The sequence below is a fragment of the Bidens hawaiensis genome, unplaced genomic scaffold (assembly GCF_021521415.1).
Source record: "Bidens hawaiensis isolate Kalapana, Puna unplaced genomic scaffold, B.hawaiensis_p1.1 tig00071076_1, whole genome shotgun sequence".
In the NCBI taxonomy this organism is placed as follows: domain Eukaryota; kingdom Viridiplantae; phylum Streptophyta; class Magnoliopsida; order Asterales; family Asteraceae; genus Bidens; species Bidens hawaiensis.
Genome location: NW_027502457.1, coordinates 1 through 22,957, shown reverse-complemented (window position 1 = coordinate 22,957; position 22,957 = coordinate 1). Strand labels below are relative to the sequence as shown.

The following is a 22,957-nucleotide window of genomic DNA, read 5'->3' as shown; positions in this document are numbered from 1 at the left end:
ACAAGAAGGAAAACATGCATGAGGGTGTTCTAGGAGTTCAAATGAGATGTTAATTAGCCACTAAATGGCTTACAGTTTAACCGTATGAAGGTGTTAAAACTGATATGCCTTCTAAATGATACGGTTTCAAGTTTCATTCTAAATAAAATGGTGAAGATTTGGGTTTGAATTTAACATTCAAGAGGAAAAAAAAGAATGTTTTTTCATATTTTGGTGTAAGGTACCTCCTATTTATGCCTTTTGTGTTTGAAACTTGGTTGAGTTCCATAAATTTGTCTCATTTCCTAAAGATAATGTCATAGGTGCTTGATTGCAATGTGGTATATTTAAAAGAAGCGAAATGCTTTGGTCCATACAGGGAGTCCAACCTATTTAAATAGCTTGTTGGAAGAGATAAACGTGCTTGGTTTTCTGTGGATTAAAAATAATTAAATCAAAAAGGTCCCAGCTCTTGTGGGAAGGCTGGTGCGGTTTTCATTTGTAAGAGTCGTTTGTGTAGTTTTGGGCGGGTGGGTGCGGCATGTAATACTCGTGCTCTTTATTGATCTTTTGGTGGCCGTAATTGGAGGTTTCTAGTGCCTTGCTAGAGTTATTAATAGAAAAATATTGTTAATTGTTAAATAGTGTTAATAATGTGGCAGCTTGTAACTATTTGCATTGAATGCCTAAATTCATCTTAATATTTATTTGATGGTTTTCTCCTTATTGATTATAAATAACACCTAAGTTTTCTGCTTCTGATTTGTGTGAGTCATTCATTCTTCACATTCCTTTCCACTTTCTTCAATCTTCATTGATCGTCCTCTCTTTGAACCTTCCTTCTTTGATCCACCAGCTGTTTTTTTTTCCTTTTTTTTTGTGCCGGCATTCTATTTTTACTTGATTAATATCCATTAACGTAAGCATGACATCTTCATCTACCAAAGACAACCGATATGAACTATTATGATTATGTTGCTAGCATAAATATCCCATTGAAGGAGATAGAATCAGCCACCAACAACTTCGCTCGTAAAAATCTCATCACACGAGGTAGTTATGCACATGTCTACAAAGGAAAACTCTTGCAATCTAAAGAGTTGATCGATATTGTTGTGCGAAAATGTCCGCAACCAAAAGAAAACGTAGTGGTCAACGAGGTGACGATGTATAAAGATCTCAATCACAAAAATATCATCTCTCTTTTTAAGTTTCATGACACTCAAGATCATACATTCACCATACACAAGCAAGAGGCCAATGGAAGTCTGGACAAGCATCTTGAGGGCTCAAGCCTCACTTGGATGCAAAGATTGCAGATATGCGTTGGTGTGGCGCAAGCGTTACGTTACATTCATTCTGGTTTAAACGATGATTATTGTGTAATTCACGGTAACATCAAGAGCTCCAAAATTTTACTAGATCACAACTGGGAACCCAAGTTACATGATTTTAGAAGTTCCGTGAAGGTTAAGAGACACCGCATTTACCTAAACAGTAATTACAATGGCACATTAGAGTATATGGATCCATCATTTGAAAGCACCGGGGGTTTAACTCATAAATCCGACGTGTTCTCTTTCGGAGTCGTTCTATTTGAAGTATTGTTTGGAATGAAAGCATCTATTCCAGACAAACCCGTGTCCTCTTTTGTAGTTTCTTTCTTTGAAGCCTTGTGCGGAATGAAAGCAGCATCCACTCCAGAAGAAGATCATTGGTGCTTTGCTGATCTGGCAAAACTACACTATGAAGAGAAAAGATTGGATGATATGATTGATCCTGATCTACGACGGCAAATGGACAATGAATCACTCAAAATATTCTCGGAAATAGCATATTGTTGCTTGAAGGAGCAGCAAGCGGAACGTCCAGATATAGATCAGATTGTCAACAAACTTGAGAGGGCCTTGGCACTTCACCAGAAACAACAAAGCCTGGTAATTAGAGCATCAATCCTTTGACTTCTAATTTATACCATTCATGTTTTTTAATTAACTTCTCTTAATTGCGATTATTCATATTTAAGGTGCATTCTCCGGCTGCAGTTGATGCATCGTCTAGTCTTTTCAAGGTAATTAATTTTCATCAATATTGAATGTTGAAGTGATAAGTACATTATAGCTAGCTCGGGTGGTTAGGGGGTGAGTTCGATTCTCACAACTTTATGTCACTTACTAAAGAAAACAACAATGCAAGAGGATTTAAACTCCGATAAGAAGATGTTGATGTAGGAGCTTTTCCTTTATTTTTTTTGAAAATAGGAAAAAAGAATGGGGGTAAATGGTTTGTTTGAGAGAATTAATGATTATGGTTTAGAGGTGATCTACTATTTGAAATGATAGATCTTAAAATTAGAAGTTATACAAGTGTTGTCAGCTCTTGTTTTTTGACATGAAAGCTTCGTTGGTGTTCTTGAATTTGAAATGACAGGACAAGTTTGAATATTTAGAATTTGTCATTTGAAATGACATATCTTAAATCATATTCATCAATTAAGTACATCCTTGATTTGATGTAACAACCTTTTCACGGGATATATCATTTCAAATGACAATTCCGAAGATATTCAAACTCTTTTCGTCATTTGAAATGACGGAACACGAACAAAACTTCTTTGTCACCGGACAAAAGCTGACAACATACAACTTATAGGATCTGCTATTTGAAATGACGGATCACCTTGATAGACGAAAACAATTCTCTCTCTTCTAAAAACCATTTTCAGCTTAGCATTTATAATTACTAAATAGCATTTAAAATTACTAAATAAAATTCCAATATACATACATTTAGTATTATGTTTTTTAGTTATATGTCTATTTTATCATTTTATACATTTTACTAAAAGTTTCAGCTTCCCTGCTAAACACCTAAATATATCAGAAAAACTATCAACTACTAGCAATAGGCCTATAGCTACCGTCCATCAACTAGTTTTTGCCAAAATACCCGTTATATTTTTCTATAGAATCATTATAAGAAGAGAATTGAGATCTTTCTTGACTTGACTAATTACCATACCAATTAACATTCGTCAACCATATATATGAGCTAGATTATAAGGCTTACGAAAACTCAACACAAATGAATGATCTATTATATTAGTATTACTTGCTTTTAAATCCGTGTATTACACGAGATTTATCAAATAATAAAAATAAAATAAGGTCCTTATTTGAAAGAAATTAATATTAAAGGTAAAAATAAAATAAAATTTATAGTATAAATAATAAGAAGTCTCTAATCCTAAATTTACAAATTAGAAATGCTTTTAAATCCATGTATTACACGAGATTTATCAAATAATAAAAATAAAATAAGGTCCATTATTTAAAAGAAATTAATATTAAAGGTAAAAATAAAATAAAATCTATAGTACAAATAATAAGAAGTCTCTAATCCTAAATTTACAAATTAGAAAAAAAAATCTCTTTATATACAACATTGTCAAAATTGTATTGACCCATTACCCATAGATAGTTATGAATTTGTGATGAATGAGATTAGAGATTAGAGAATTATAGAAGGGAAATTATAACCCATTTGTCAAAATTGTTTTGACCCGCATATGTAGAATAAATAAGATGGAGGAATTAGAGAATTATAAAGAAAATTATAACTCATTTTTTACAATTATTTTGACCCATGGATAGATATGATAAATGAGATGAAAGATTAGAAAGGAATTATAACTCATTTGTCAAAATTGTTTTGCCCCATAACCCATAGATATATAGAATGAATGAGAAGAGAGAATATACCAAAAATGAATGTGAGATTATCACATCATCCTTATTATTATTTTTTTTATTATTATTATAGTTAGATTAGATATATAAATTACAGTTATGTTAATACACATAAATATATTTAAATACAATCTCTATTTAAAAAAGAGATGATATGAAACTTAAATATGCTAACCCTTATTATGTATCACACTATCAATGGAACTGGTGGCTGATAGACTCAAAACTTTGCGCGAAAGTCTTCGAAGAGATGTCTTTGATAAGGTGCCAATAATAAAAATGTTAACCTTGATATAAATTAATGAACTGAGTATGTAAATTGCTTGAAGAAACGAAGTTATGGTAATGTGGTGGTGAAGCGGCGATCAGGGCCGGCTCATAGGGGTGGCGGGGTGGTCGACGGCCACAGGCCCGACACCCCGTTAGGCCCGAAATTTTATTTTTTAAAAAAATATATTTATTTTTATTGAAAACAATATGCATATTTATTGTTTAAATCTAATTACATCATCACTAGCTTGGTCTAGTGGCAAAGGGGTATTACTCTCAACCAAAATGGTATGGGTTCAAGTCTCATTTGAGACATGTTTAATCATACTTTTATACAAAAAAATGTTAAAACTTTTTATTTTTACAAATTAGTCACAAAAAACCCTTTCACTTTTAAACCCGACACTTTTCAACTTTCAACTTTGATCACAAAATAATTTAATAACAATATCATAACAAACCAATACCGACCTAACTATCGCCGCCAGGCCCGTCTCCTAAAAAGCAAATAAAATTTTGGGCCGAATGCGAAATTTTTTTTGGGCCTTAATTAAAAAGGAGTAATTTATTGGATTAAATGAGTTTTGTGGCCAAAGTTTAAGACGTTAATTTTGTGCAATTTTTGTAAAAGTGTAAAAGTTTTATGGTCGAATTTAAAATTCTAAAAGTACTGTGTCAAAAGTGTGAAGATGTGAAACTTTGGTAGCTAAAGTTTGAAGAACAGATAACTTTGGTAACAAAATTTGAAAGTTTAGAACTTTTCAACTTGCATTTAATATTTGGTGGTTAAAGTTGAAAGTTCTTTTAAAAATGCCCTTTTAAGATATATATTCCGTATTATTTTAAGGGTTATTAGTTTTTAATACTCCAAACTTTCGCACATTAGTTGATAACACCACAAAGAAACAATTTGTTTCTTACCACTCTCAATTCGTAACTTGTTTTCTCCTGTCACTTCTAAACCTAACAGACACTAACCTATTTTTTTAGAGGGAATGAAATTGGGGTATTTTAGAGGGAATGGAATGGACTACATAATGGGTCATTCTATTCATTTAATCAACCAAACACATTTTTCTCCATTCCCTCACAATGAGTCATTTCATTTCATCCTCCATTCTTTCATACCAAACACTACCTCAGCACCTAAGCCGGCTGCCACCACCTCAACCAACTTCCACCAAACAACACCAGCGTCACCACTGTTCCCTCCAATAATCCACCATGGTTCTCACAACCCCCCCCCCCCCCCCCCCCCCACCCCACCCCACCCAAAAAAAAATCAGTTGTTCACAAAAGCGAGAAACCCAAGAACCAAATTTGAATAACATGCCAGCGAGTTTTAGAGATATTGTGGGACGCTTAAGGCGGCTAATCGATATTCTGACGAATTTTGGTGGGCTTATTGGTCGTACACCATGTGGTACCCTTAAATAAACAAAAATATATGTAATATCCTTAAATAGATAGAAATATACATCTATTTTTTTATATTAAACTTGACCAAATAAGTGACATCGAGTAACAATATTTATCCATAAACATAGCATTAAGCTTAACAAAACGCGGAAGCAGCGAAGACGAGTCTTGTGTAGGGGTGAGCACGGTTCGGTTCGGTTTTAGGGTGAAACCAAAACCAAAACCAACTCTATCGGTTATTTTAGAATACCAACCGATCGGTTTTCGGTTTTCCGGTTATTCGGTTTTCGATTATTTTCGTTTTTCTTTATTGTAAGTAGAAATTACAAAAAAAAAAAAAGAATTCAAAAAATAGAGTACCTTATATATATTGCATTCAAAATACAAAAATAGGCACGTGTTACATGGAACCAATAAAATAAAAAGTTAGTTGATTAACAAAGTTTAAAATTCAACAAAGTTCTTAATAAAACAAACACTGAAAGTTTGGTCCGAGCTTTCATCAATTATCTTATTCATCTTCAAAGTTTATATCCAATCTTCATCATCTTCATAATCTTCAATACCGTCAATGGTAGATTTTTTTGTGTTTTGTTTTCGGTCATAACATCTTAAAAAAACACGTAGAATACATAGGTTCGATTAAGCGGTTCGATTTTTTTAAAATGGATAACCGAACCTAAACCCAAAAATCGGTTTTTCAAAAAACTAAAAAATTAACTATCGGTTAATGCTTTGGTTTGGCTTTTTTCGATCAGTTTTTTCGGTTATTCGGTTTCGGTTCGGTTAATTCGATTATCTGCTCACCCCCACATCAGAGTTTCATCTTCTTTCAGTACCATAAACTTTTAGTTACCTGATTGTTACCACCATAAAACATTTAGTAGCTTAAACTCATAAACGAATCATCGAAAACCGAAATATAAAAATGATCATTTATACGGATTAATCCCTCATGTGCCGCGAGGGATCTTTAACCGAGCTGTCACGTAACGCGATTACCGAATTTTTGTTTTTTCACAGGGTGTTTGATTTTTTGTTGTCGTTTCACGCCTTAATTACAAAATGTCATTTTTCAGTGACCTCGAACCATAGTCGAACCCTATGAAGTCGTTTAAAATTCGTTTATTAACATAACTTCTTCATAATATGACACCCTGAGTACGAATTCTTGTTTCCGTCCTCTTTACATTTCGGATTTCTAAACCGATTTTTGCCCCTTGATGGGTGTTGTATTGAGTGTCAAGGTTGTCTACCATTTCTTTTTACAAGATTTTAGTGTTTTTAACCATGACCCATATCTGAATTATATCTTATACATTTCATGGTTCTATAACCATTTTCTTCATTAAAACTCGTTTGGCCAGTTAAGGGTATTTATGTCATTAACGAAATCGATTAGCTTCAATATAGAAGATATTATTTTCTCTTGCCATAACCTACTTTACGGTTGGTATATAATCACACCTCGACCTCTACGATGCCATGGTCGTTTCTACCTTGGTTTCATTTTCATTGTCAGTTTAGGGCCATATAGACCATAGTCGACCCGTTCGATTCATTATTATGATATCCATCACTTACGAAAGTATAGAACTCTATAACCCAATTTCCTTCCTGGTCATAGCCATGTTTCAAATACTTAAGACGTTACCTTCGTCTCTATGACTTCATAAGTCATTTACACGTCGGTTTTGACAAGTCTTTTATCTTGAAAAGCTTATTTTTAATTATTCGAATCCATAATTAAACCTCTTCCAATCGTTACGTCAAGATAACTAAATTGATATAATTTAGTAACATAATAAAACATAACATCTAGTCACGTACCTTAAAGCTTTCCAATTTGTCGCGCGTCCATAGCGGTTCGATCTTTCGGATTGTCACTCGAGATGCCTACAAATCATGACCTGATTACTCATTAGGATACGTTTCTTTTCATATCCAATTCATTAACATATGCCAACATTATCCAAAGAGTTCATATCAACATTCTTATGACATGTCAAACATCGTATTTCTCACTCAAGCATTTCATCAAACACTTTATAGGCGTGATTCATAAGCCATGTATTTAGCTAAATTTAATAACTTTCTACCACTTTAGTTTCATTCAAATATCATAAACATTCAATTTACATGTAAAAACCAATTCAATCAAAGCTAATACACTACATATTGTTCATGAAATTGGGGGTCTTCACTTTAAGGTTAAAACTCACTTCATGGTAGACTTGAAGACTAACAAACAATTATTTTTGAGCCAAATACTCCACAATTTCGATATTCAAGATGAATTTAAGCATATATGTCTTGTCAATTTCATCATATGATCATAATCCATTCACTAACTGCAAGTAATCTATTGGCCATCTTTCACTACTATTACCAAATTTGATTTCAAGACATATTTTATGATCACCAAGTTGATATGATCACAAATTTACCCACATGCAAGGGTTTAAGCACTAATTGGTCTTTCATTTTTTGTGAAATTGGATGAAAAAGAGGTTTCCTCTCTTCTTTCTTCCTGATGTCGACACCACACACACATATATGTGTGTGTTCTCTCAATTTTATGTATTGTCACTACTAGTTTGCTTTTGTACTTATCCAACCCCTATACTTTAGTTGGTTATTCAAAATACCACTCATAACCCATTTTTACAATATTACACTTTAATCTAGTTAAACAAGTTAAATTTCTTAGTCATCTCCATTTTTTTCCTATATTACACATAACACGAGTAAACGCTCACGTTTGATAGCGTACAATATTTCGGGGTGTTACACACCGTCATATGTATTCTGCGAGCGGAGAGGGAGATGCCGGGACTAGTTTTGCTTCGTTGAGGGAATGGTAGGGGATAGAATTGAAGGGGAGGCAATTGTGCAAATGAAGTGTTCGATGAAATGTCAGCTAAGAAAGAGTTGGCTTCGTGGATGACTGAACAAAAAAGGGTTAGTTTGTTAGAGGTTGGTGGTGGAGGTGGAGGTAAGTGGTGGTGGGTAGTAGTAGAGATTGTGGATGGATATGTGGGACCCACATATGACACATAAGCATGCCAACTCAATTAAGAAAACGTTACACTATCGTTGTTAGTGTTTAGTTAGTGAGGGAGTGACAGAAACAAATAAGACGAAAGTTAGAAGTAGTGTATAACATTTTGTTAGTTAAGAGTGGTGTCAGTCAAATGGTAAAAGTTAGGAGTATTTAAATCCAATAATCTTATTTTTAATTGACAGAATTACAAATTTTGTCCTTTAAACAAAGCCGATTTACGGTTCGTGTCCTTTTTTTAGTTTCTTTGTAGGCGGTGTCCTTTAAACATTATTTTCCTACACGTTATATCCTTTCTGCTAACTGAGTTAGAAAATCTCAGTTAAATACCCTCACGTGAGGTGCATGTGAGGGCATATTGGTCTTTTCAACTATACCTGCAAATTTATAACACCTTCCCCTCCTTTCTCTCTTCTCTCTCTACGCCACCACCATCACCATACCACAACCACTCCCGCTACCATACCCCCACCCACCTCGCTGCAGATTCCATTCCATTCTAGTCAACCCACCAATCATCATCACTCCCAAATCCCCACCGCCGCCGTCAACCACCAATCTCCAACCACCACCACCCTCCTCTACCACCTCCTCTCCATCTCACAAACCGCCACCACACTTTTCGTTCACAAAAGCAAACGATCCCCATCACCCGAACCCAACCCATCCTCTTCCAAAACCCATATCCGAAAACCCAATTCACCTAACCCACCCATACCCAAAAACCCCCAATCGGATCCGGCCACCACCACCACCACCGGAATCTTTCGCCTCTACCTCCACCACCACCGGATCCAGCCACCTCCAACCCATCCACCACCACTGTTTTGAATAGCCATGGCAATCAATCACCAACACACGTATTACAAAAAGAACAAGTAGTAGGAATTAGGGTTTCGATTTGTCCCAGATCTAACGAAGAGAAAAAAACATCCTAGATCTAGAGAACAAGAAGGATGGTTGTTGTTAATTAGGGTTTCGATTTGTTCGGTTAGTTAGGATTGCGGCGGCTTTATAACAATCTTGTCGTCTTCCTCGCCGGAGAAGATGACCAGAGATGGTGCCGGATTTAAGAAGAAAGGGAGTTGGTTTAAGAGAAGATGATGGTAGGATATTATACTTAGACAAAAATAACTTCACGGGTGGGATTCCACCATCAATTGGCAATCTCACATGTCTTGAATACCTCTTTCTTGCAAGAAACCCGTTAGAAGGCAGAATGCCCGATTTCTTCAATCAGTTAAAAGAAATGAGAGCATTAGGCCTCGGACGAAATGGCCTCATCGGCTTGTTTCCAGGAGATGATGCCGGATTTAAGAAGAAGTGGTGATGTTGGTGTGAAGACATGGAGGGAGAGGAGTAGAGAGAGAGAAGACGGGAAGAGAGAGAGAGAGAGAATCACTTTAATATGTATTATTTATTTTTACAATAATATATTTGAACCAGTTCGTTGAAAAGACCAATATGCCCTCACATGCGCCTCACGTGAGGGTATTTAACTGAGTTTTTCTAATCCAGTTAGCGTAAAGGACATAACATGTAGGAAAATAATGTTTAAAGGACACCGCCTGCAAAGAAACTAAAAAAATGACACGAACCGTAAATTGGATTTGTTTAAAGGACAAAATTTGTAATTCTGTCTTTTTAATATTATTACTTTTTAAATGGTTAATTCTCTTTTTTAATTAATAATTTATTTATATACAGACGAAATCACACAATTACTTAGATGATGGTCCTTCGGGGTAAAAAATTCCAATTTCTTTCTATTTAACAGAAAAAGTTAGAAAATAAACCACAAATCAAAGGGTTAAACGTCTTAATTTTAACTTTGTATACATATAATAGTTAGAATAACAAGGGACAAAAAGAAAATTCTAACTAAGATTCTGCACAAGAAAGCACCAACACCTCGGTTTCTAGGAAGCAGCATAGCAAGAAGCCCCAAATCCTATATTCGTCAATTAATTTTAATATTAATGCAATATGAAACTACCAAATTAGTAATATTATTAAATACAACAGGAAAATTGGATCCAAACTATTAACTATAGACCAATATTAATACCAACTAATAATCTAACTAGTGACAATCCCAACTATCAAACTCTTTACGAATAACAATCCCAAACTAACAAATTGTTAACTCTGTTTATTGATGATTTGGCGTGTGATGTGACAATGATTGAGATTTTTCAATTTAAAGTTAATTACACAAATAGCCCTTCTGATATACATGGATTACCGTTTTGATCTCCAACATCAAAAGATTACACCGCTTGACTTTTGACGTTAAATTTTGGTTATGAACAAAGGGCCCTTAATTTTTTTATAATAAAAACCGCAAAAACTATTAAAATTAATATGGGGGCCACTATCCAAACCAAAACTAAGACCGTGCGTAGTGGGGTGCTTCCCCCCTCCAAAGCGCCCCAACGCACTGGCGCTTTGTGGGAGGTGGGGGGGGGGGGGGTGGAGCGCCTCCCACAAAGCGCCGGAATGAGGGAAGAGGTGGAAGGTGATTGGTAGGTTCCTTATTTATTTATTTATTAATAAAATAATAACGAAGTAATGATTTAAATGGGCTTCATCCACAACACCATTTTGTTGTAAAGCGCCCTTACGATGATGTGGCACCACATGGCGCCAAAAGCCTCCATAGAGGCTCCATCCACTACATACGGTCTAACACATCTTTACACCTCATTTTCGTCGATAACCCCACATTGGAAAAACGAAAACGAGGTCTTCGGCAGCACCGATGTTATGGCTTATATATGGATACCGGCAACACCTCTTTGGATTCCTCAACCCCTTATCTCGTCCCATTGTTAATCTATCTCGGTAGAACCATAATGTGCATTCAGTTTGCCACCATTTAAAAAACATAATATTGATGATTGGTTAGTTGTGGTTTCAGGCGAGGGGGGTGCGATTCAAGGTTGCCAGAAATGCTGATCAGATCTGTTGGTGCGATGATTTAGTTATGGATGATTAGGGCTGATAGAGATAGGTTCAAAACATAACTTAAAAAAGTGAGGAACTAGGGAACCCCCTTTACAGCCCTTGATAATTTCCCTCCATCTTATTTATTATCTTTATTTGGTGGTGTTGGTGGTGGTGGTGGTGGTGGTGGTGTTGGGGGGGGGGGGGGGGGTGTTAGCCGGGGGTGGGTGGGTGAGGGGGGGTTAGTATTTTAGGGTTTTTTAGTTTGATAAAGTCATGTGAGATGTAGAAGATCAAAGAACACAAAAGATGTACTAATTAGATGGATGATGTAAGATTGAGTTCTCTAATTTCCCACTTTTTCTGAGTTCCCCAGTAAACTCACCTCTATAATTATATATACTCAAATATATATAATTCGTTTTTATAATTATCTTGAATATCGAATATTGAATTTATGAATTGAACATCTTCAAGTACTTTAAATGACAAATAAGTAAAAAATAATTATATTTAGTACTTAATATTTTAATATTTATGATAATTAGAAAAACAAATTACATATTTGTGCATATATATAATTCTATAAATAATTATTAATTGTTTTATATACATTATATCCGACTTCAAACTTAAATTTTATAATAATTTGCAAGATAATACTAGTTTTCTAAAAAAATACTAATTTATTTTCAGGTATACTAATATTTAGCTTCAAACTTTTTTCTTATAAAAGATTTTAAAGAGAAAAAGGAAAAAGTAATGCTTAGAAACTCGCTCGATACCACTAGAAAAATGCTCGGAAAATGCTAGTTTGTTTTAAGCTCTATTCGATTTTGAGTCAACCGGCTCGGTTCGATTTTGAGTCAACCGGCTCGGTTCGATTTATAAAAGACCCAAGCAACGAGCAAGCCCTCGTTCAGTTCGACTCGGCTTGTGAACATCCCTACGAACGGTGATGGACCAATGAACATATTACCGACGACAGCTTGGTGTTGACGAAGATGGATTATGGAAGGCGGTCATTTGTTTTTCTTTTACCGAAAATATATATTACTAATTATATTAGATTTAAGGTATTTTTACATATACCCCGTTCCTAACTTTTCTTAGTACATATATTCCTAATACTAAACATTTATTTACATATTTTCCCTTCTAGTATGCTAAGGTTACTGATGTTTTTAAGGAAGAGCGTATCATAAGAATTGTTTTTGTCAAAATCCACATCCCTTCATTTCTAGGGTGAATCTTCTGAACCAAGCTCTACGAGATAGTTTCAACCCATAGTTAGTTTTTTTAGGCGACATACTTTCTTTGCTTTGAATTTTTTTGTGAACCCGGTTGGAGTTTCCATGTATACTTCTTTTATTTCTCCATTACGAAAGGCATTCTTAACATCAAATTGAAAGAGGCCATCCTTCAATTGCAATGATCGAGAAAAGGACCCTGATTGTGTTAATTTTTAGCTACGTGGGAGAATGTTTCTTGGTAGTCAACCCCATATGGTTTTGTGTAGCCTTTAGCCATCAACCATGCTTTGTATCTTTTATTGGTTCCATATGGTTTATGATATCCTAATTCCTATGGGTTTATTTCTTATTGGACGGTCAAATATTTCCCATGTATCATTTTTAATTAGTTTCTTTCATCTCTGCTTCCATAGAATCCTTCCAGTTCTTTGATCCTAAAGCTTGTTCCACAGGCTTTGGAATTTGTTAAGCATATAGAGAAACATTAAATGCCTTAGCTTTTATAGATAGGTTCGCTTATGTTATGTTGGCTAAGGGACATATGGAGGATTTGGATTGTTTTTCTGGTGAGTATCTCTTTGCTGGAATTCCACTGTTGTCTCTTGGTGGTGAAACATATCTCTCGGTCGTTTCTTCAAGTGTTGTTGTCGGTTGAATTTGTTCATCTTGCATTATTTGTTCTATTCCTATCTCATGGTTATTAATATTTTGACTTTCATGAGATTCTATATCTTCATATGTGTTAGAGTGAGTTACCTCAGACACCCCCGAGTAGGAGGATCTTGGATGGGAACACTAATTGTTGACTCATCTTGGGTATTATGATATTTTATTGATGATGGTTGGGTATTGTGATCAACTTCTTCTAGGATGAAGCCCATTTTGAATCCCACTTCAACCAACTCAGTGTGTCAATGTCATTACACTCCCCCCTCCCCCGATCGCTATGTTTGGAGGTATTGTAAGGCCCCGTTACCGGTAGCCCTACTTTCGTGTTGGATTTACTCATAAACACAGTTCTAAATATCAGAGTTAATTAAAACATTTACGCGGAATATAAAACTTTCATAAAACATTACATAATTCATAACTTGTCTCAAAACATCCTTTGTCTTTCAACATTAAAGCATTAAAATTAAAACAACATAAGTCTTCAGATGCCAGACTCTTGTTCAGTGCCACGTGTCTGCTCAAGCGAGCTGCCTCATCCTACTCACCTGCGTGCATACTAAAAGTCAGCTACGCTGAGTGAGTTCTAGTTAATCACATAATCATACAATACATTCTTACATTTCATACTTAACCTCTTAACTTTCCTTCATACACACCTAAGTGCTTATACTTTCATTTTTACCTTCATACTTTCTTTACATACATAATCATACGTTTTAAAGAGCCTTTCGCCCTATAACCTCACAGATATTATAAGGGTCTGGTCCCTAGTTCTCGAATATTAGAAGGGTTCGATTCCCTAACATCACAGATATTATAAGGGTCTGGTCCCTAGTTCTCGAATATTAGAAGGGTTCGATTCCCTAACATCACAGATATTATAAGGGTCTGGTCCCTAACATCACAGATATTATAAGGGTCTGGTCCCTAGTTCTCGAATATTAGAAGGGTTCGATTCCCTCTTCGTTACCATACAACCATACATCATACCTCGAGTATTATTAGGGCTCGGTACCCTTTTCGTAACCATACAACCATACAACCGTCATTTCCTTCTTTTATTAACTTTATTACGTTCATACACATAAACATACATATCATACTTACCTTATTTATAACGTTACAACCTGACAGTACGTGCAATATCCGCAGATCGTTCACGTACCATCAAGCAATCATTCATACATATCACATATATCACATATGGCATACACTTATCACTTAGGATAAATGTATTAACAACACATCAAGTATGCACACAGCCTCGAAAACATAACAAGGAATGGGGCTAGAAACTCACCTGAACACGGTTATGTTCACCGTTAATCATAATCCCTTTCTTCAGTTGTGCACGGCTGACTGTATAACAAGTATACGTATCAATTAACTATCACTTCTCATAATGTATTTCTATCTTTATATGACCCACAACGAACGGGGGTCCGGGGGCAGCGCCCCTGGCAGCGGGGTCTAGGGGCGGCAGCCCCTAGCAGGGTCCAAGGGGCAGAGCCCCTGGCTGGGGTCGAGCTGCCAGGTCAGCTTGGAAAAATTTTATTTCCATTAACTGTCTTAACACATTTTTCATTAGATTTTTAATTTATTTTCTAATCGAACTTGACTTTAAGCGAAGTTAAACCTTAGGCGAACTTAGCTTTAGGCGAAGTTATCAGGCGAACTTGGCTTTAGGCGAAGTTAAACCTCAGGCGAACTTAGCTCTAGGCGAAGTTATCAGGCGAACTTGGCTTTAGGCGAAGTTACCAGTTAGGCGAACTTGGCCGTAAGCGAAGTTATCAATTAGGCGAACTTGGCCTCAGGCGAAGTTATCGCTTTGAAGGCGAAGTTGCCCAGTTCGCGGCGAAGTTGCCCAGATCAGCCGCTGTTTTGGTTTCTATCAAGCATTTTGGCGATTTTAACACCCTTGTTATGGTTCGACATCACCCACTACGTTTCCCAACCATTTTCGGTCGTATCTACACTATAAAACTTGGATCTTTAAACTTCAAAGATCAAGAATCATACATTTTTGAGCTTGTTTGGATCTCGTTTACTTGTTTAATCACAACCAACGCTCTCTCTCTCTCTCTCGGATCTGGTCGCCCCTCTCCTCGGCCGGCCGGCGGGGTTTGGTGTGTGGTGTGTGTGTTTTGGAGTGTTAGAAAATAAGGTGAAATGAATGATAGTTTGGGGTTTAGGGGATATTTATATCCCTTAAATCCCATGGACCTAAGGCCCATTCTCATTTAACCCATCTCAATTAATCCAAGTCCATGATCCGCTCCTTACTCGATATTAAATAATTAATAACGCGAAATCACTAAACGTAACTTTCTTTATTCAACATTAAAATTTTAGGATGTTACAGGTATAAATAAATTCGATTTCAAGGAAGTCATAGTTCATGGTAGTGTACACATGACGTCTTTTTAGAGTATAGCACCGGTATTCGTTTTTATTTGACACCATATCCCACAAAAAAACGCATATTTCAGTGCATGGGTCAAGTTTGGTTTGGTTAATTTTTGAAATGTGTGCAAAGACATAGCACCCAAATATTCATGGTTTTAATGTATAAGCAAGCGGTAATTTTGAAAATTCGGCAAGAGCTTCAAGAGGGGGTTTTCGGTCAAGGGATTTTGTTGGTAGCCGATTGGTAAGATATGTGTAGTAGCAAGAGCCTTAGGCTAGAAAGGCGTAGGTACTTGAGATTCAATTAGAGGAGCTCGAGTTATTTCTAAGAGGATTCAGTTTTTCCTTTCAACAGTGCCATTTTGTTCGTGAGTATGCCATCATGACGCTTGGTGATTTATCCCTTTCGCTTGGAACAAGTTTTTCATTGAGTTGTTTATGTATCCCCCCTCGTTATCAGACCGAAGAGTTTTGATGTTGGTTTTAAATTGTGTTTGTATCATGGCATAAAACATAGTAAATTTATCAAAACCTTCATATTTGATTTTTAAGAAGTAAATCCATATCATACGAGTGAACTCATCAACAAATAAGACAAAAACAGAAATTGTGTCCCCCAAAACCTTTTGCGGGTACACATACGCCCGAATGAATAAGCAAAAGAGGTAAATCAACTTTTGTGTTAATTTGTTTAAAAGTATGCCTTTGACTTTTAGCCCAAAGACAAGTTTCACAATTTAATGTTAAAGGAAATAATTTCAAGAATAAGAGATGTAAATAACCGGTTGAGAGATGTTCCAATCGTCTATGCCATTATAACCAAGTTTCTCTATTTGTAGTCCCGTGAGCCAGCATCACAGTACCATGTTGAGTCACCACTTTCACATAATACAATACTTGGCATTCAGTGCCACACCTGATGATCGCTCCCGTGCTGATGTCTTGTAAGATATAAAAAGTGGGATGCATTAATACTGTGCAATTTAATTCTATGTCACGTGACTAATACGCAACAATTTATGTGATACATACGTGACATAAAGACAATTGGATAATTTTGAAGATGGAGATATTTCAATAGTCCCTCCTCCCTTAACGTGAACTATTCCCCATTTGCGGTTTTGATGCGGTAAGTTTTTGGTTTAAATCTTGCTATCATGTCCGATATTTCAAACATCATGGTAGCACCGCAATCAAATATCCAACATTTAACTAAATTTTCAAAATTTTGGGCCATATTAACTTGTTGGTAGCACGACATTTACTTTTCCATCGTCATCTAGATTGTTGCCTCCTTCACTGGTAATCCGATCTCCAGTATCATGTTGGTTGCCATCGCTGCTGGTATTCTTCTTTGGCGTCGCAGGTGTGGATTCGTGATAATGCTCCGACAAACACCTAATTGACACTGGTGGTACCATCTGAGTGGTTGTGGTAGTGCATTGTGATCACCTCATGGGTCTTATCAAACTAGATAACTTTTAAACGAGTATAACATCTTATTTATATGTGAAACACTTTCATTATCAAGCCTTAAGTATATTATTAACTTCCTTACAATAAATAAAATTAAAATAATATATATATATATATATATATATATATATATATATATATATATATATATATATATATATTAGAAACGAAAATTGTAAAACAACCCCGTAATAAAGGTGGATAAAACCTAGTAAATAAATAAATCAAACAAATTTGAAAATTATTTCGGTCTTCGTATCTAAAAGGTTTTGATTCTAGCTAGGGGTACAAACAAAGTAACGAATCTTGTTAGTTTTATTATCATCCCTACTAGCAAATAGGTTTCAACACTCTTGTTTTTCCCTACATTCTAACATGTAACATTGCAGGGGGGAAATTTGGATCACATGAAAGTTCCATTAAGTGAAATAGTTTTGGCAACCAAAGATTTCTCTACAACAAATTACCTTACGTCAGGCGGATTCGGAGAGGTATATAAAGCAAAACTTGACCGTTTTAAATTCATAAATTCACCGGATACTAAAGGCAATGATGATGACCTGCCCAACGTTGCTATTAAATGCATCACTAGTAAAATAAAGGGAGAACACGGGTTCATTGCTGAAATTGAAATGCTTAGTAAGTGTAAGCATCCAAATATAGTTTCACTTCTTGGATTTTGTCATGAAAGTCAGAATATGATTATTATTTATGAGTATGCTTCTAAAGGAAGCCTTAATGACTATTTAAAAAACTCTGATAGCATGACTAGTCTTACTTGGGCTCAACGTATACAAATAAGTCTTGATATTGCTCGTGGATTAGATTACATCCACGAGAGTGCACCTGAAAAACAAACAATAATACATTGTGATGTAAAAAGTGCAAACATATTATTGGATGATAATTTGGTGGCAAAAATTGCTGACTTTGGTCTCTCAAAGGTACAGCATAGAAATCAACAAGGAAGCACCATGTTAACGAAAAATGTTGGTGGGATAGACGTTGTACATAGATCCAGAATACAAAAAATATGGTAAACTGAAAAAACAATCTGATATTTACTCATTTGGAGTAGTTTTATTTGAAATAATGTGTGGGAAGTTGGCATATAACGAAACTTTCAAAGGGGGGCTTGCGGCAGTAGCTCGACAATGCTATAAAGATGGAACATTAAAGGATTTGTTAGATCCAAAAATAAAGAAAGTTGATGAAACCAATTTTAAGCTAAATGCAGCCGTTGATCAAGATTCTTGGGAAAGATTTATAGCAATTGCATCTCAATGCGTGTTAGAATCTCAATCCAAGCGTCCAACAATGAAAACTATCATCAAAGAACTTGAGGGAGCTTTATTCTTTCAAGTAAGTCTTTACTAAATTATCTTTTTCCTATTTCCCTTCATACTCTTGCTCCTTGCTCGCGAGTAGCAAACTCGTATGCAGTAACTTATACACAAAAGTGGATAATGAAAAATGGATTATTAATCTTTGTAAACAGTCAATTTCAACCAAACTTTGAAAAATGGATTATGAAAACAAATTTTAGAAAACAAATTTAACTTTTGGTTTTAAAAACAATCGAGAAAAAGAGTGATCACTCCAAGTTTCAGATTTTGCAATTACAATGACTCTCTTGTTCAATGGGACATCCTAAAAGGGGGATGAGTGGATGACTAACTAAAAAACTATTAACAAAATCATCAATCCAATTCAAATAGAACAAGTTAACGTTAAACCTTAAACAAGTGAGTTAAGAACACCAAACACGATATCGTATAAAATGTTTATGCGACTCTTTTCTATTAATATTAACACGAACATAATTCATACTAGTAACTAAAAATAAACTTTTGATGGGTTTAAATAATACCCATAACGTCTCTAATCCTACTCAAACTAGGAAACCTACTCAAACTAGACTTTTACTTTATTTAATAACCAGCATGGTGTCCGCGCAATGCAGCAGGGCGCACGCGCAACTCAATATTTAACGCATGGTCCGTGTCGGTACATACGTCACCTGATGACAGTGAGCACATAGCCTAAAATTGGGCGTGTAACTCGTGCAAAGCCAGTTGCGCATAATCGAAGATTGAACACGTGTAACCGGACGGGAATGCACGTTACCGACATTAAAACATGCTTAACCAATATACAGTAACTTGAAATAAATCATTTTTTAAACCAACCCATTTTGGCCCCAAACCCGTTATGACTCGACAACGTTCTGATTTGGCCCATTTCTACTCGAACCCGAACCATAACCATTTTTTTGTACCAACTCATTCCGACCCTATTGTACTTTTATAAATGACCCGATCTCGCCCGACTCGACTTGTTACCCGGTTCTAAATGGTAAGCGCGTAACATGCTAAATTTTTATAAAAACCATAACGATATTATACCCAAATTAAAGAGAATAAAATGCTCGTTTTTATGACGTAATTTTTTTGAAAAAATATTAACGTGTGAAAAAGTTATGCCCGTTAAAAAGTCGTGGGGTAGTTGGTTTTGAATTAGGGGGCATATGTGTAACTATTATTAAACTTTACAAAAAAGGTAGTGAAGTTGAGGAACCAAAATTGTAAGTATATTTTGAAAGAATGAAAGTTACGTAAGGTTTGTAAGTAAAGACTTAATTACCCCTAGTTTTTTAAATTTTGGTGCATTAGGTGTTGTATATAAAGCAATGAGTTTGGTACCTCTTAAAATTTAAGAGGTTCCTAACTCATGCTTTACATATAGTACAGATAAATAAAAGATAACTTTGACACCAAGTTATTCAACTTGGTTTATAAACTTTAGATTTCCACTAAACCGCCCATTGAGATCTTCCGCACCATCCTTATATTTTTCGTATTAATCATTCGGGTCCTTGAAGTTGATGTTGTACCAAGTTTTACACCCCCTCTCAATACCAACTTCCATTGTTTCTCCAAAATCATTCACACCTTGTAATACTTGCACTTCATTGAGCTTAATTCTTGGATTCGACTTCATCACACTACCTGCAAGAGTCTTTTTCCTGGTGATAGCTAAGCTAGTTTCGAGATTGTCACTATTTAGAACTACATTACATGGTTTTAGATGGGAAACAACTTTCTCTTTCTCAATTTCATGACCAACTATCATGGTACTCAAATCAATTCTTCCATCCTCACTTGATGCATGCTCCATCTCGAACTTAATTTCTTCATTTGTTCGTTCATTGGGATCAACCGAACTTTGCATGAACCTCATGCAAACTCCAACGCCAACTTTGTTGGTTTTTTTTATCTTCAACATTTTCTGTTCCACCATGACAACCCATAACATGAGACGAAACTATCTCATCATGCGCTTCATCCAACATGGTTTATTTCTCGTCTTTTTCGATTACTGTCATGGTTGCATCTTGAATAGCCATACTTTTCTTCTTCAACCACAATTTCCTCATTATCTAAATTCAAAATTACAATAGATGATTCCAAGATTACCTTCAATTGATTCGACTCTGGAACTGCTTTTGGACTTGTCCACCAACAAGAGCCTCTTCAAACCATTCATCTATCAAGTTTGGTTTGAATTGGTGTCAACTCGTATTTTTCTTGAACCTCGGCAATATTAGCCTCCACTTGCCATAGGTTCTCGACAGTATTTTTCCATATGCCATTTCCGTCCATAGTTATGGCACCTAAAAGGAAGCTTCTTAGGTTAGTACCTTGATTCCTTGTCTCGGTTCTATTCATCCGATGAATCTTTTTCAAGAGTTTTCAACTTGACTCTTCTGTTCCATTCTTTCTTCTTCATTTGTCTTTTTTCCTAATATTTACCCTAGCCTTTCTCGTTGTAACGGTTTTTATTTTCGTTGAACCGATGTTTCTCCTTTCTTCCAACATACAAGGATTCACTCTCGGTTTTAATCGACACACCGGCTAACTGCTTTGCCAAGGCTTCTTATCCGGCAAGCATATTTCCGAACTCTGTAATACTCGGTTGGGCCGCCCACCCTTGAATAGCAGTAACAAAGCTATGATACTCAGACTTTAAACAGTGGATGAGTATCTGCTTCATACGATAATCATAAATATAAAAAGAAACAATTCAGTGGCTGCCAAAATAACAATTCAGTGGCTACCACATGGCAACCACTTATTGGATCTCCACTAAAAACACTATAATTCAAAGAAAAACGAAAAGAAAACTCAAAAATGAAATCCTAGTATACCAAAAAAATATCTTAACACGTGTTCGGTTTGTGAAAAATGTTAAACTAAAACCAAAGAAAAAGAATAATTAAAAAAGACAAACAAAAATGAATTAACTAAAGTCATAAGAAAACAAATAATTAACTAACGACAAACAACAAAAAAATAAATTAAAGTTTGACAACTCTCATTGTCAAATTGTAGCAGTTACGTTTGCTCTAATATATGGCTAGAGGTTGCCCTCGGTGCGTTGCGCCGGTTTATTTTAAGAACCAACTAATAAAAATTGAACACTGCTTTACCATCATATCACCTTATTTTTTTGTTGCTTGGTTTAGTATGGAATATACAAATACATATACGTTTAAAAAACACCCTTAAAATAGGCCAAGGATAAGTTCGAACTCAAGACCAATGGATTAAAACATCACAGCCTGACCACCAGACCAGCTTCCATTTTGTGTTAACTGTAGTCTCATATTAATAAATAAATAAAGTAATATCGAAAATATAAAAAAAATACAATAATTCAGTGGCTGCCACATGGCAACCACTTATTGGACATCTACTAGAAATGAAAAACAAAAATGAAAACTCAAAAAATAAAATCCTAGTATACCAAAAAAAAACATCTTGACTGTAAACAGAAGTCATAAGAAAACAAATAGTTAACTAACGACAAACAACAAAAATTAAATTAAAGTTTGACAACTCTCATTGTCCAACTGTAGTAGTTACTTTTGCTATAATATATGGCTAGAGGTTGCCCTCGGTGCGTTGCGCCGGTTTATTTTTAAAACTAACAGTAAAAGTTGAACACTACTTTACCACCACATCACCATATTTTTCCATTGCTTGGTTTAGTATGGAATATAAAAATTTGTATGGAATATATAAATATATAGACCTTTTAAAAAACCCTTAAAATCGGTCAAGGACAAGTTCAAACACAAGACAAATGGATTAAAACAACACAGTCAGACCACCAGACCAACTTCCATTTTGTGTTAAATTGTAGTCTCAAATTAATAAATAAATAAATAAAGTCATATCGGAAGTCTAAAAATATAATAATTCAGTGGCTGCCACATTACGGCCACTTAATTGTTGGACCTCCAATAAAAACACTGTAGCATTAGGTTTCTCTTTATATAGTATAATTCCTTGCAAGAATTTATCCTTTTAGCATTATATCAAAATAAAGAACTGAAAACCAAATATATAAATCAAATAAGCAAAACAGCAACTAACTAATCATGGAAACCATGTAAACTACAATTTAAATGAATTACCAACTTGCTTAGTATCATTTAATTGCAGCAAAACAGCAAAGACAGGCTCCATATTTCACTTAAAGACATACAGCTGGCAACAGATAACTTCAATGATTCCAAGTGCACAGGAGAAGGGAGATACTGGAAGCAATATGATGGGGAAATCACTCATGCTAATGTTACCGGATGTAACACTGTCGTTGCAAAGCGCTGGGATAGCAAATATCCTGAAAGCCAGCAACAGTTTTTTACAGAGCTCCTAATA

General features: G+C 35.3%; 1 protein-coding gene across 1 annotated transcript; it reads left to right on the top strand.

Annotated features, from left to right (window-relative positions):
- Positions 1 to 935: 935 nt before the first annotated feature.
- LOC143605755 (uncharacterized) lies at positions 936 to 22,935 on the top strand (the record flags this gene model as incomplete). The annotated part of the gene is made up of 5 exons (XM_077081749.1): positions 936 to 1,916; positions 2,006 to 2,050; positions 17,621 to 18,175; positions 18,336 to 18,593; positions 22,739 to 22,935. Coding segments are annotated over exons 1-5 (2,036 nt in total), but the record flags the coding sequence as incomplete, so codon positions are not given.
- Positions 22,936 to 22,957: the final 22 nt, after the last annotated feature.